Raw genomic sequence first — 13,878 nt, 5'->3', positions numbered from 1 at the left:
GCCAGAAGCTCGGATGCCCTTGAGTCCGGGGAAAGTCCAGGTCTTGTTTGGGCCCCATGGCGCGCCGATGGATGCCCACCGATCCCGAATGGCGACATGACAATGGCACTGTGAGGAACCTGGTTCGTGCTGCCTGGACTCAAAGACGTCATGGCCGTTGGTGTAAACCCTGGTCTTGTAGTCGTTGGTCACTCGGGTTCCCGGTGACGAAGCGAAGCTGTTAGAGAGAGAAGCAGACTCGGAGGCGGCCTCGCAACGCTACAGGTTGTCGAGTCTTCTGCACGATGCATCCTCAATCATTTGCATCACTATTGCTATTGGTGAGATGCCTTGTGATGCTTGCCTTACTAGCATACAGTTCTAATCCCTCTGTATACCTAGACCGTGACGGCACCTTCATAGATGTGCTGCCTCTCTCGCCGGGGCCATCGTGCCAGGTCCAGCAATCATCATTGACAACACGCAGACCATCCTCGTCACACCATGATTACAGGTCACCGTTCTTGAGAGACATTTGGTCGTTGATCTGCATATAGACACCGAGAACACCGTCAACACTGAGGGAGTGAATCCCATTCAACTCGTCCTCTTCGGCAATCGATTCATGAGCATCGCCGAGGATATGGGTTAGACGCTGCAGAATATCTCTATTAGAACGAATGTAAAGGAGCGACTAGATTTTCCTGCGCCATATTTGACGGACAAGGCTCCGTAACGGCTAACGCCCCTCATGTTCCTGTCCCTCTGGGCAGTATGTCTCGTGCTGTCAAGATAGCCATGCAGAGTTGGAAGGGAAACCTATACCCCGGACATGTTACCGCTGCGAATCATCCTAATGCCGGCGGTACGCACCTACTAGACATCGCACTCATACCGCCCGTCTTCGATAACTCGGGTAAATCCATTGACTTTTTCGTCGCAGCACGAGCCCATCATGCTGAGATTGGCGGTGTTGCGCCCGGATCGATGCCCTCTGACTCGGTCAAGCTATACCAGGAGGGTGCAGCATTTGAGCAATGGAAAACCATTCCGCACGGCAAATTCGATGACGAGGGTATTCAGCACCACTTAGTCGACGTTCTGGGGTCGTATCCTGGCTGCAGTCCGTCAAGGCGAGGAGGCCATAATCACATCGCCGACCTTAAGGCTCAGGTTGCCGCCAATCAAAAAGGCATCAATCTGATCCATGGCTTATTTGAGGAATATCGGCGTGAAACTTTTCTATTCTACATGTGGGCTGTCAAGGAGACGGCTGCAATTGCTGTAGAGGGTCTGTTGCGAAAGACGGCTGCAAAGCAAATGGGCCAGCGACCACCGACAGCGGTCGATTACATGGACGAAGGTAGTCGCATCCAGCTGTCTGTCTCAATCGGCGCCGAGAAGAGAACAGCTGTCTCTGACTTCACAGGCACCGGCCACGAGCCCTTCAACTGCCTCAGCGCCCCCATTGTCATCACCCACTCCGCTATATTGTATAGCTTGCGCTGTCTAATCGGTAGCGACATTTGGCTCAACGAAGGTGGGGAAGCTTAAAGTCTCACTTGAACTCGGAACGAGTTGCTGGCTTGAACAAGGTGCACGGAGCCCATCAAAGTCATCGTCCCCGAGGGAACCATCCTCAAGCCCCCGGGCAGCGCTGCCGTACGCGCTGGCAATGCTTGCGCCTCGCAGCGAGTCACCGAAGTGGTGCTCAAGGCATTCCAAGGTCGGTAGTTACGCTGAGCATGTTCCGAGGGCAAATGGTAGTCTAAGGGAATACGAGAGCAACCAGCAAGCATCTAGTTAAAGTCATGAAACAGTTTTAATCCAGAAGCCAGCATTGCATTGGTCCCTATGCCTCTTACTGTTTGTTTACTTGGGTTCTTCATAGGATTCAGCAATGAGGGATATGAATGTTTGAAGCCTGGCGACACAGTAGCCTTTTTACCCACCCACTTACTTAAGTGATGGACGAGGCAGATCTTTGTCTCTACTTCCAACGTAACAAGGCGACTCGATGGAAGAAGCAAAAACAAGTCAGGGGGCTAGCAACATATGTTGCAAGCTATGAATGATGGTTTTCGGTAGATAGGCCGTTTAGCTAACCATTTCCTTGCCTGCAAACACATGCACTGCAGCCGAGATGACGGCACCGTGAGGAGTTGTGGCAAACTTGGCAGAGCGCAATGACACAGGCAAGACGGGCTCTTCATTTGAAACATAAGCCCACATTACCAAGCTGGAGACGTCACTATGATGTCTCGTTCCGTTGGGGCATCATGGCGCGTCCCATCCAAGGAAGGCTCGGCAGATCACGACGGACTCATGGGAACCCGAGGGAAGCGGAGAGAACCGGGGCAAGGATGTAGGCTGTCGTTCGGCCATGGCGGAAGTCGCGCGCACCGAGCCGGAGGCGCCGGCTGGCGGGCACGGCGGACAGACTCTGACGAGCTCGGACATTCAGTTCCTTCCTTGCTTATAGCGAAAAAAAAAAACAGAAGGCGTTATGGCGCCGTGAACCGGAGCTCACGGGGCTGAGGCGCTGCCGAGTCCGTCGACGATGCTGTGTTTGTCATGTGGCGAGCGCTCTTACTAAAAATACAGCGCTATGGGCTTATGACTACTTCGTACTTCGTACAAGGCAGAGCAACCGGGATGGTCGTGCGCTTGCCATGCCCGATCCTGGAAAGTGTTTGGAATACCATGATGAGGATGGGCTTTTTTCCTTGTAGGTGCGGCCCCAAGTCGTTGTGCATGATCCGGAGGAAACAATCCATCCATTCATCCAACCCGGATAGGAATACGACGAAAGGCAGGCAGGCTATGCAGGTCCGCCCAGCTGCCACGTGAACGTCCGAAAGACGTGACACAGCCGCGGCGTCCCACCCGGGGACGGCGACTTGGATACACCCCGAACCCCCTTCAGTAGGCTCAGGGTCTGGCCGGCCGACCGCTGCGGTGGCTCCAGCGGCTGCTGGCTCGGTAGGCAATACCTAGGGAGGTCTACGGGCTGCAGCTGACAGTGCTGAGGGTCCTCCAAACCGCCCAGCCCAGCCTAGGGTGTGGTTGCAGGTCCAATGGATGGCCCCGCCAGCCCTGCCAGAGCGCCATCCCAGTGGCTGCGCCGCCGCCCACTGTGCCTGAGAGCACCCACCCACCACCTGTCCTCCTTACTAAGGTGGAGGCGGAGATGGAGGAGGGCCGAGAGTTCCAGTGGACTGGACGGGCTGCGCTGTCCGCAGTGGTGCCGCAGTTGAGGTCCGGGCCCAAACGCGGGCGCGGTCTTGCATGGAGGCTTCCCACCACGAGGCACGTCACCTCCGCTGCCACTCCCGTCCTTATATTGCTGTTCGTGTCCTGTCTGTCCGCCCCGTCAGCCGCCCTACATCCGCCCAGCCGTCTCAGCTTTCCCACCTTACGTCTCGCACGCCTCGGTCATCAGCATCGTCCGCACACGACTGCCGCGACTCGTCTGCCCGCTCGCTATGGACCGTCGACTGTAGAAACAGCGTCGCCAGCATCTAGTCTTGCCGCCATTGTTGCCATTGTTGCCATTGCCCGCCGTTGGGCGCGTGTAAAATGGCCGGCATCGAGAAGCTCGAGGTGCACAGCAAGGCACGTACAACTCCGATGCCTCGTGTCCTCCCGCTCCTGGCTGTCATGGATTCTCTGGAATGCCAAGGTCCCAGATACGCGGGCCGAGTTGTGGCCGCACATGCGCTGACGGAAGCTATAGTCGTACATCGTCCGCTGGGTCAACGTCGACGACGACAACACGCTGTCATGGAGCATCCAACCTAACAAGAAGTCCATGTAGGCATTGCGACATCTCGGTGCTTGATTAACTGCTCACCGGCTTTGTTGCAGAAACTTTGGCATCGTCAAGCATCCTGGCAGCGGCGCCACCACGATCCTCGCCTCCAATGGACAGTTCCTCGACTCGTCCCAGACGCAGGGCGTCACCGACGGCAAGTCGAGTCGCTTCAAGAAGGAAGCCACCGCGCAGGACCTTTTGACGAGCAAAGGATTCATACCCATAGCATGGCACGGGAAATGCGAGGCCGACAAGGTCTCAATGGGCACCTACGATGTGCCGTACGGCCAGGGCGGCATGTACGGCCTCGTCTTTGACAACACCTTTTCCAAGCAGACGTCCAAGACGGCCACCTTCGTCGTCCTCACGTACCCTACTGGCGTCGCGCCGCAGATGGCGAACCACCTCCCCAATCTCCAGATGCCCAACGCACAGTCGAGCCAGACCAGCCTCGGTAAACATAGCAGCCCCCGCAACGAGGCTGGTCCGTCCACCTCTGTCGATAGCCTTCACAGCCAACACGCCCGAGCCCGAGCTGCTACTGCTACGTCGGCGAGGAGCGATACTACCGCACAGCAACCTTACCACGTCGGTACCCTGTCCAAGCGAAGACGCAAGAAGGGCCAAGGCTATGCCCGCCGCTTCTTCTCGCTCGACTATTCAACTTGCACCCTTTCCTACTACTACAACCGCAACTCGTCGGCCCTTCGTGGCGCAATCCCCCTAAGCCTGGCTGCTATTGCTGCGGACGAGCGGCGACGGGAGATCAGCATCGACTCCGGCGCCGAGGTGTGGCATCTGAGAGCCCCAAACGACAAGGAATTCCAGGATTGGGCACGCGCTCTCGAAAGGGCTAGTCGTGTCGCCAGAGGTGTAGAGACTGTCCAACAACCTGCGAAGCCCAAGCTCCAGATCAACCATATCCCCGCGAAATCTCCTCAGGAGCACAACCGACTTGAGGATGTTGAATGGCAGCAGGTCGAGACTTTGGTCAGCCGTGTCGTTGGCACGCGCGATGCTCTTCGACGACTGACAAAGGAAGTGGCCTGCCTGCCGAAGCCATCTCCCGCAGGGCAGTACCTGTCGCCTGGTTCTGCCGTATCCACCGACGAGGCAAAGGACGGGTATTTTGCCACGCCGCCGGAGAAGAAGCCGTTCTGGAAGCGCAAATCCAGCGCCTCGGCGTTGTCGTCGGCGACCTTGCAGCTGTCTACGCCATCCGTGGATACTGCGACCGGCCCAGCGTCTGTCAATGGCAGCAAGGCCAAGCGCAAGTCCCGTGGTGCCGCACAGGAGGAGAAGTCCATACACGACCACTGCGAAGCCCTGCTAGCTGACCTCGATGCGGTCGTCAACCAGTTCACCACTCTCATCTCTAACAGCAAGCGGCGACGGCTCCCCATCCCGCAATCTGCCGGCGGCGCTTCGCGCATGAGCATTGAGACGACATCGACAGATGAGTTCTTCGACGCTGAGGACGCTAAGTCTGCTGTGATGAAGATCGATGGTAGCGAGGACGAATCTACGCACACGGAAGTCGAGGAAGAGGTGGACATACAGGATAGCTCTTCCATCTCGTCGATGGAAGACGACGAGCCGGTCGGTACCGACAGCGCCGGTTATCTGTTCCCATCTAAGCCGAAGAATCTGCTGCCCCTACCCATAGAGAAGCCGGTATCGAGAAGGACTCAAATCCCCCCCGCGATGGTACAGCCGCCAAGCCTGATTGCATTCGTCCGCAAAAATGTCGGCAAAGACCTAAGCACTATTAGCATGCCGGTGTCCGCCAACGAGCCCACGTCGCTCCTGCAGAAGGTCGCAGAGCAACTGGAATATGCGCAGCTTCTGGACAAGGCCGCCAGGCAAAAAAGCCCGACGGAGCGCCTGTTGTTCGTTACGGCCTTTGCCGTTTCGCAGTTCAGCAACGGCCGTGCCAAGGAGCGTGCGATTCGGAAGCCATTTAACCCATTGCTCGGCGAGACATTTGAACTCGTTCGCACAAACAAGGAGGTTCCGGGAGGCTTCCGTCTCCTCGTAGAGAAGGTGCAGCACAGGCCAGTGCGGCTGGCGATGCATGCAGACTCTGCCAACTGGTCGTTCTCGCAGTCACCCGCGCCCGGCCAGAAGTTCTGGGGCAAGAGCGCCGAGATCACAACGGAGGGCCGTGTCAGGATCGTGCTGCGCCTGTCGGACGGCAGTGACGAATTTTACTCGTGGAACATCGCCACCATGTTCCTGCGCAACGTGGTCATGGGCGAGAAGTATGTCGAACCAGTGGGCACCATGCACGTGGTCAACGACAGCACTGGCCACAAGGCCAGCGTCGAGTTCCGAAGCAAGGGCATGTTCGGCGGCCGAGCTGAAGACGTTCACGTTGATACGTTCAGCCCCGACGGCAGCAACACGGGCAGCGGCCTCACGGGCACGTGGACCAGCGGGCTGCGCACGGTCGGCCCTGGCAAGGCGGCGAGCGAGGAGGTGTGGAAAGCCGGGTCGTTGGTGGACAACGCATCGCAGACGTACGGTATGACGCTCTTTGCGGCCACCCTCAACGAGATAACAGACGTGGAGAAGGGCAAACTCGCACCAACAGACAGCCGACTGCGTCCTGACCAGCGCATGGCGGAGAAGGGCGACCTGGACGAGGCGGAGACGTGGAAGCACAAGCTCGAGGAGGCCCAGCGCGCCCGGCGTCGGGCCATGGAGGACCGCGGGGACTCACACAAGCCGCGCTGGTTCGTCAGAGCAGAGGAGTCACCTGAGGGTGAGGAGGTATGGAAGATCAAGACGGGCAAGGACGGCTACTGGGAGGAGAGGGCCAAGGGTAACTGGACGGGCGTCGAGGCAATCTTCGACGTGCCCAACGAATGATGACCGATGGAACGCGTTGTGATGTGTGGTATTCGGAAGATGAACGGGCCGCATTGAAGTCGTGGCCCCTGCGGCCAGTGTTGCGACTGTCTTCGCTTCTTTGCTCTTTGGGAATTCACATGGCGGAGCCGCCTCGTCTACCTACTGTCGCTGATCCCTTGCCGCTGACGCCTTGTGACTGTGACCGTACAAGACTGCATCATGGTACTCCGTACGTGGTATCCTCTGGGCTTCACGTGAGGACCCCTGCCGAAATTGCCGGCCGCATCGTTTCGAGAAATTTTGCATAAAATGCCAAGCAAGTGTGAGCGCTCGCGGCAAGAAGCTGCTGACTGGGCAGCTGGCGCCTGATATGGTTTGGCGGAGAGAGAGGGCACGGCACGGAGCCGTGGAAGGGCCGCAGATACCTACGCTCGCATGATGAAGAAGCCAAGGCGGACCAGCGGGGGAGATCCATGCTCATCGTTGAGACCCTAGGAAATTAATACAACGTTGTCTCGCATAAAAGGGGGAGTGGAGGGACGGGTTTTGCATATATATGGTCAGATGTTCGTCGAGTGGACATTTGTTGGTTTCGGCGCACGTTTCATTTCATCATTTCTGGCCTGCTGGGCCATCGGCGGACATGTCACAGCAGGTTTATTCATGTCTTGAAAGGACCAGCGCCAGGTTGCCATCATCACTTCATGGTTTCTTGTGTCTTTCATATGGCTTAAAATAAATTCAACTATGAGAAACGAAAAACCTTTTTTGAGTGCTTTTGATGCGCGGATCGGGACCGGTTTCGAAACTCAAAGCGCACCCGTGAGGGAACGGACCGAACAAGAATGATGATGATGATCATGTGTGTACCGTCGAGGCGCGTCGGGCCTGGTGATTTATTTACAAGTCGCGAGGTTGTCTACCTGATTGTAGTGGCAGGCGCGGAACAAATCGGTGCACTATACAAATGAGGTTTGGGCCTTGCAGTTAGCGAATGTCTTTGTGTGTATCGAACACCCTCCTCCCGCCTTGTGTGCGTTGCTGTTATCGCATGCCACGGAGCAAGCGCGTGTAGGTATTATCGGGAGATTCAAGAACATAAAAGACGGGTGAGGAGAGACAGTCGGACAACTATCGTGCGTGTGTGTCCTGGCATGCAAGGACGCTTGGGAAATCGCTTGCAACAACGACAACAACCAGGGCAGTACCAAGGTATGCTTCCCGATTGCGGGGGATACTGCGTGGCTTGCGTGTTAAACAGAAGAGAGAAAAAAAATCAACTTACCTTGCCGGAGTTACACGGGATATGGTAGGCTTGATTGTCGGCTTCGCACGCGCAGATCTGCGTAGTGGGATTGCAGGTCTGCATTATTTTCGCCCGAGCGGGCAGTGTCAGCGGCCTCGGTTCATATATATAAAAGATGGGTGGGCGACATGTTCTTCGCATCCCAAACCAAAACATGTAATAGCGGAACGGAGCTCCCACAACTACTACTGCGTGCGCGAATGGGCTTAGAAGAAGCAACTGCAACTCACCCACCAGAGCAAATTGTTCGCGTGAGCGACCACGCAGAGCCCAAGGGCAAGCACCAAGATAGAGGAGGCTTTACAGTTCATCTTGTATACAATGGTGAACCGAGTGTTTGTGTAATTGGACTGGTCTGGGCAGGTCTTGTTCAGCGTCCTTGTAACGGTTTATATAGACTATTATCTTGAGCCTGCCGCTGCATCCTCACCGCGTGAGGCAATTTCCAAGTTATTTATTACACAAAAGACTAACTACAATTACGTAGCAAGGTGAAGAGTGCGCCATTTCTCTCGCCGTAGAGTCTGGACTTGGTAACGTCGGCGATGCCTGTGCATCGTCTCCTGATGCGCAGTTGGCCGGTGTTTCCTTGGGTTTCGAGGGGCATAACGGCGCCGCACGTGCAGCCGTGCTTCCTCAGAGATGTTGAATATAGTATATGCTTGATGCTTTGCGTTGCCGATGCGGAGCGGAGAAGGAAACGCGGCAATTTCGAAGCATGGCACATGAACTGGTCGCGCTGGGCGGCCCCGTACTTCCTACTTGTCATGGTCACTTCAACTCGCAGCGCCCAGGTTCCGGCGGTACCCTGGGACGTGCGACAGAGATCCATTGCGGCGAGGCGAGAGAGCTGTCGGCTCTCCCATGCCTGTCCTGGAGGTGGCCCAACGGTCCGCCCGCCTTGGTAGCTTGGCAGGATAAATCCAGGTGTCCCAGCATGAAGACACGTCCGTGTGGTCAAACCCATTCTTCATTCTTGGGCCGTCCCGCAGTGTCAGACAGGAAAGCATGTTTATATTTTATCCGGGCCCGTCGCAGGCATTGGGGGACCATCGTACGACCGGTCGCCATTGAGTGAAAACGTTGCTTGACACGTGTGATGCAAAGCTGTCGGTCCGTGAATGTCGCGGACCGTCGTGCCATGGCTCCGTCGGTCAACTACCGGAAACCGGCTTTGAGAGTTAACTGCGTGGACGTCCAATCTACCTCGTTACTCATCAGTTCTTCAATTCAAGGTAGTCTTGTCCGGACCGACCTGTTCTAGAAATCTACCGACTCAGGCCAGGGCAGCAGGCCGCGCGAAAGCTTCGGCGCGACCCATCCGCCCGCTTTTCATCTCCTCTCCGTCTGTCTTGCACACGGCATCAAGAAGCTGCGCCAGGCCAGGGGGCCAGGGGAGCCTGCAGACAAGGCCCTGACCCCGGACGACAGAGCGGCGCCCCCCCTGACGATCCCGCTAACGAGACCCACGATGCAAACCAGATTTCTCCGCCCCTTGGAAACAACACCACCGTGGACGGCAGAGGCAGCGGCAGCGGCGGACAGGGGGCGGGCAGTCGCGATGGCTGACGAAGACAACTACTAACGACGTACGGAGTAGCAAGCCTTGGTGGTAGCAATTCAATATCTCGTCGCACATTGAATCAGAGGGCTCGGCCGGCCGGTATGGGTTTCTGGCGGCAATGCCCTGCCACGAAAACTCTCCACTCCATGGCGCTTGTTGTTTGAGGGCGAAACCCTGGTGCTGGAAGCCCCCTTCATGACGTCGAGTCCCGTTTTTAGCTGCCTATCGGTATTTGCACCATGCCCGCCGAAGACGCCGCAAGAGCGGTGCTGCGGCGCAGGAAACAATGGGCGCGTGGTTGGTAGCACATTCCAGCATTCCCAAAAACACGGGGTTGTGGATGGCTGGGGTGGTGCTGCTGCTTTGCTGGGCGGTACGCGGCGCGTCGCCATCCAGCAAGGCCACTCGTTCCCTCACTTTGCCATGCCACGGTTTGTTAGGCTTGGCCCATTTGCTGTGCTGTAACCGTCCACCGGATTGCTCGGGAGGCTGGCCGCTCGGCAAATACGTAGAGGAACGCACCTCTGCCGTCTTCCGGTCCATGCTTGGTGCTGGAGTGACTGTGTGTACTGTACTCCATATATACTGTAGGATAGGTAGGCAGTACGAAGTACTTCGTAGGCATTGGATGTTACCGACTGCCTCATCAAGCGCATGACACGAGCGAGGCAGTGCAGCAGAACACGAGCAGCGCCCCCTGTCCAGCCGAAGTGGTGTGTCCGCGAGGAGAGGGTGACAGACCGCACCTCCATCTCTTTTAGTTTGGGCTGGATACGGGGCAGTGGCGGCGGAGAGGTGTGCGTGTGTGGACGTGCGTGCGTGGCCAACTAAACTGACGAACATCCAAGGTTGCGGGACAAGCTTTCCTTGGAGGTGGGCATCAGGGCAGGCGTGGCGCCGAGCCAGGGGGCGTGCGCGAGATTTGGGGGGGCCCCGTACAGTGTGGCAACTCTTCACCTGACACGCGTCTGCCCAAAACCTCAGGGCAACTCCCAATCAAGCGACCAGCGACCTGTCGTTTTAGGGAAACAAGAGGACTTGAGGGGCTGTACGGAGTATGGCTCTTCCTGGTTTATCCTGCTGTCTGGTGACTGAGGGAGCCTTGGAGCCCGGGCAGCTTTCCATGAGATGCAAGAGGGACCTCGTACGCAAGGTAAGGAAGGGCGTGCAGGCACCACAACGACGCTTCCTGCTTGTGGAGGTAGGTTCTGTGTCCGCGGGCGCCTTTAGCTGCCCTGCATCGATGAATTCCATCCCATCGTCATACTGGAGGGCTCTGTCCGTTAGGAACAAACTGGACCTTAGTATTTTGTCCGTACTTTGTACTGCTGGCGGCAACAGCGGCCTGTTACCCGCAGTCCATGCCTCCCCTTTCCAACACCAGATCTGGCTCCGCGAAGCCGCGCGGGCGGGGAGGGCTTCGTGTCCTGGGAGTGGGCGTGCGAGCCGCCCGCCAATCGGCCCGTGGCCATGGATATAAACCATATCCTGTCGACGCGACGTCGGCGGCCTCGTTGCGTTGGTAGTCAGTGTTGTTGGCCGCCGATGGCATTCATTCTTTCCGTGACTCCGAGGCCAACTCTTCCTGACTCGACGCCTGGCCCTCTCAACTCATCCTCAATGCCATGTACAGTGCATGCTGGGAGTTGTCTAGTACCTAGTTACGGAGGTGTCTTTCTGAGCACTAAAGTGCTACTGACCATACAGCACCTTGATCTTCATCATGGTTCTCTGGTGAGGGAACACGGCACCGCTGCGGCCAGCCAGTCATTTACAGGTACGAAAGTTAATTCGTCGTACAGTGTGTGCAATGCCCAGCCTCCAACGTCCGAGACACTCGACGCAAGACAGCCACGCCCTGGCTCTTTCTTTGTCCCCCCTCCCCCTCCCCTGCCCTGTCCCATCTCACACCCACCTACTACTACGTACTACCTACCCGCCCACCTTTGTCCCGCCGGCCCCGCTGCTGCAGCCACTGGCGGCCAACGGCGCCCTGGCCACTTCTACCCGCGACTCCCTCCCTCCTGTCGCGACCTCTTTTACCTCCCCTTCTTTCCATTCCAGACCCCCCTTCAAGACTTCCTTCTCTTGTTCATCCACTCCAGTCCGACTCCCTCGTTGTTGGACCTTTTTTCTTTACTTTCTCAAAACCATCTAATCCTTTGCTCTTCTTCTCTGCCTTTCCCCCTCGCACTCTCTCGGGGCTTGACCACGCTATTCATTCATACACGCTTCCGCGACTTTTCGCGTCAACTATTCCCGACATACGAGCTCTTCATTGCAGCCCGACCTCGTTGTATCTTTGCAGCCGTACTCACGTCGAGCAATAATGAAGGGGTACACGCTCGTGTCCGCCCTTGCGGCCATCGGCGCCGTCACGGCGTCTCCCACCCAGACCAAGAAGCAGGCCCCCAACAAGCGGGCCAATCTGCCGACGGTCACTGCCTCGGGCAATGGTACGTACCTCGTCCTCTCTTACCGTCTGCGAACGCTTCGTGTCCTGACTCGCGATATGTAGCCTTCTGGACTGGCAAGGACCGATTCTACATCCGCGGCATCGACTATCAGCCCGGTGGTGCCTCGGCCAACGAGGACCCCTTGGCTGACCCCAAGCAGTGCAAGCGCGACATCAAGCAGTTCGAGGATCTCGGCGTTAACACTATTCGCGTCTACGCCGTCGACAACTCCAAGGACCACGATGAGTGCATGAAGGCCCTGAGCGATGCCAAGATCTACCTTGTGCTCGATGTCAACAACCCTCAATACTCAATCAACCGAAAGAAGCCTGCGCCCTCTTACAACGCCATGTACCTTCAGAGCGTCTTCGCCACGGTCGAAATGTTCGCCAAGTACGACAACACCCTCGCCTTCTTTTCGGGCAACGAGGTTATCAACGACGAGAAGGACACCGACAAGTCGGCCCCCTTCGTCAAGGCCGTCACGCGCGACATGAAGAACTACATCAACTCTCGTGGTCTTCGCAAAGTCCCTGTCGGGTACTCGGCTGCCGATGTCGCCTCCAACCGCATGCAGACGGCACACTACATGAACTGCGGCTCCGACGACATGCGCTCCGACTTCTTTGCCTTCAACGACTATTCCTGGTGCAATAGCGACTTCAAGACGGCCGGCTGGGACCAGAAGGTCAAGAACTTCACCACCTACGGTCTCCCGATTTTGTGAGTGGCTATCCAGCTCCTGTTGTTTTCCTCCGAACCCCGCTAACAGTTCCAGCCTTTCCGAGTGGGGTTGCATCAAGAACCGCCCTCGTAAGTTCGAGGAGATGGAGGCTCTGATGAGCGACCAGATGACGGGTGTCTACTCGGGCGGTCTCATGTACGAGTACTCCGTCGAGGACAATGACTTTGGCATCGTCACCCTCAAGGGCGACAATGTCGACAAGTCGGACGAGTTCGACCTGTACAAGAAGGCCCTCAAGGCTAATCCCATGCCCACGGGATCCGGCGGCGCCGCCACCACGACCCATGCTGTCGACTGCCCGACATCGGATGCCGGCTGGAATGTCGATCCCAGCAAGGTTCCTGAGATGCCCAGCCAGGCGCAGAAGTACATGAAGGATGGTGCTGGCAAGGGCCCTGGTCTCGGAGGTGATGGATCCCAGAACGCCGGTGGCAGTGGCACCTCCACTGGCGATGTGACGAGTGGCAAGCCTTCTCCGACGGCCAGCGGCTCTGGTGGCAACAAGGACAATGCTGGCACCACGGTCCGCGGCGGCATCGAGAAGGGTCCCATCGTCGTTTCCGCTCTGGCGCTCGGCTTCACTCTGCTTGGCGCATTGCTCCTGTAACATGTGCCCTGCTGAGGTTGTTAGGTTTGAGGAGGAAGTGGAGGGTTCTTGACCCCAAGATGTTTTTGGGTGAATGGGTTGCGAAGAGATGGCCTCTTTTGTCTTTATTAGCGCGGAGGCTCAGTAGACGAGCGTGGAATGTTCAGTCGGACGAAGTAGGTCGCCGACTGTGAGAGACGGTGCGTTTTGGCTCGCTTCGCAATGGGCGTCTGGTCCGGGAAGACCACGGCTCAAGAGGACAAGGACATTATAATTCAGTCTAGGCTTTGAGCCATGTTTATACATGCATTGTTGCGCCCCAGGATTGTCGTTTTCGACGCAAAACGCAGACTGTACCTCAGACCACGGCCAGGGAACGTGAGCGCCTTACTCTCATTGCCCGTTATACGTGTAGACCTCTAAAAGCTCCTGACAAACAATTTCTGAAGATTGGCCCGTCCGAGTTTCATACCTCTGTTCCGCACAACGTAGTAACTGCGTTGGTAATTCAATCATCGGCATATGCTCGGCCGCGGAGATGGAGGTGAGGAGAACATCAGACGAGGCAGCCACCA

The 13,878-nt window shown here is 57.0% G+C and overlaps 3 protein-coding genes across 3 annotated transcripts; all 3 read left to right on the top strand.

Moving 5' to 3' along the window:
* Positions 1–753: 753 nt before the first annotated feature.
* On the top strand, positions 754–1,533 carry JDV02_006851 (5-oxoprolinase (ATP-hydrolyzing); the record flags this gene model as incomplete). The annotated part of the gene is made up of 1 exon (XM_047988284.1): positions 754–1,533. The coding sequence occupies one exon, from the start codon at positions 754–756 to the stop codon at positions 1,531–1,533; it is 780 nt and encodes a 259-aa protein (XP_047844277.1).
* A 1,802-nt stretch (positions 1,534–3,335) lies between these two features.
* On the top strand, positions 3,336–7,101 carry OSH3 (Oxysterol-binding protein 3). Its single transcript, XM_047988283.1, has 3 exons — positions 3,336–3,594; positions 3,716–3,792; positions 3,847–7,101. The coding sequence occupies exons 1-3, from the start codon at positions 3,559–3,561 to the stop codon at positions 6,662–6,664; spliced, it is 2,931 nt and encodes a 976-aa protein (XP_047844276.1). The 5' UTR covers positions 3,336–3,558; the 3' UTR covers positions 6,665–7,101.
* A 4,472-nt stretch (positions 7,102–11,573) lies between these two features.
* Positions 11,574–13,607, top strand: GAS5 (1,3-beta-glucanosyltransferase). Its single transcript, XM_047988282.1, has 3 exons — positions 11,574–11,972; positions 12,035–12,695; positions 12,751–13,607. The coding sequence occupies exons 1-3, from the start codon at positions 11,846–11,848 to the stop codon at positions 13,322–13,324; spliced, it is 1,362 nt and encodes a 453-aa protein (XP_047844275.1). The 5' UTR covers positions 11,574–11,845; the 3' UTR covers positions 13,325–13,607.
* The last annotated feature ends 271 nt before the right edge of the window (positions 13,608–13,878 follow it).

The sequence above is a fragment of the Purpureocillium takamizusanense genome, chromosome 6 (assembly GCF_022605165.1).
Source record: "Purpureocillium takamizusanense chromosome 6, complete sequence".
In the NCBI taxonomy this organism is placed as follows: Eukaryota; Fungi; Ascomycota; class Sordariomycetes; order Hypocreales; family Ophiocordycipitaceae; genus Purpureocillium; species Purpureocillium takamizusanense.
Note: the sequence above shows the minus strand (reverse complement) of the source record. Positions and strands in the feature narration are given on the sequence as shown.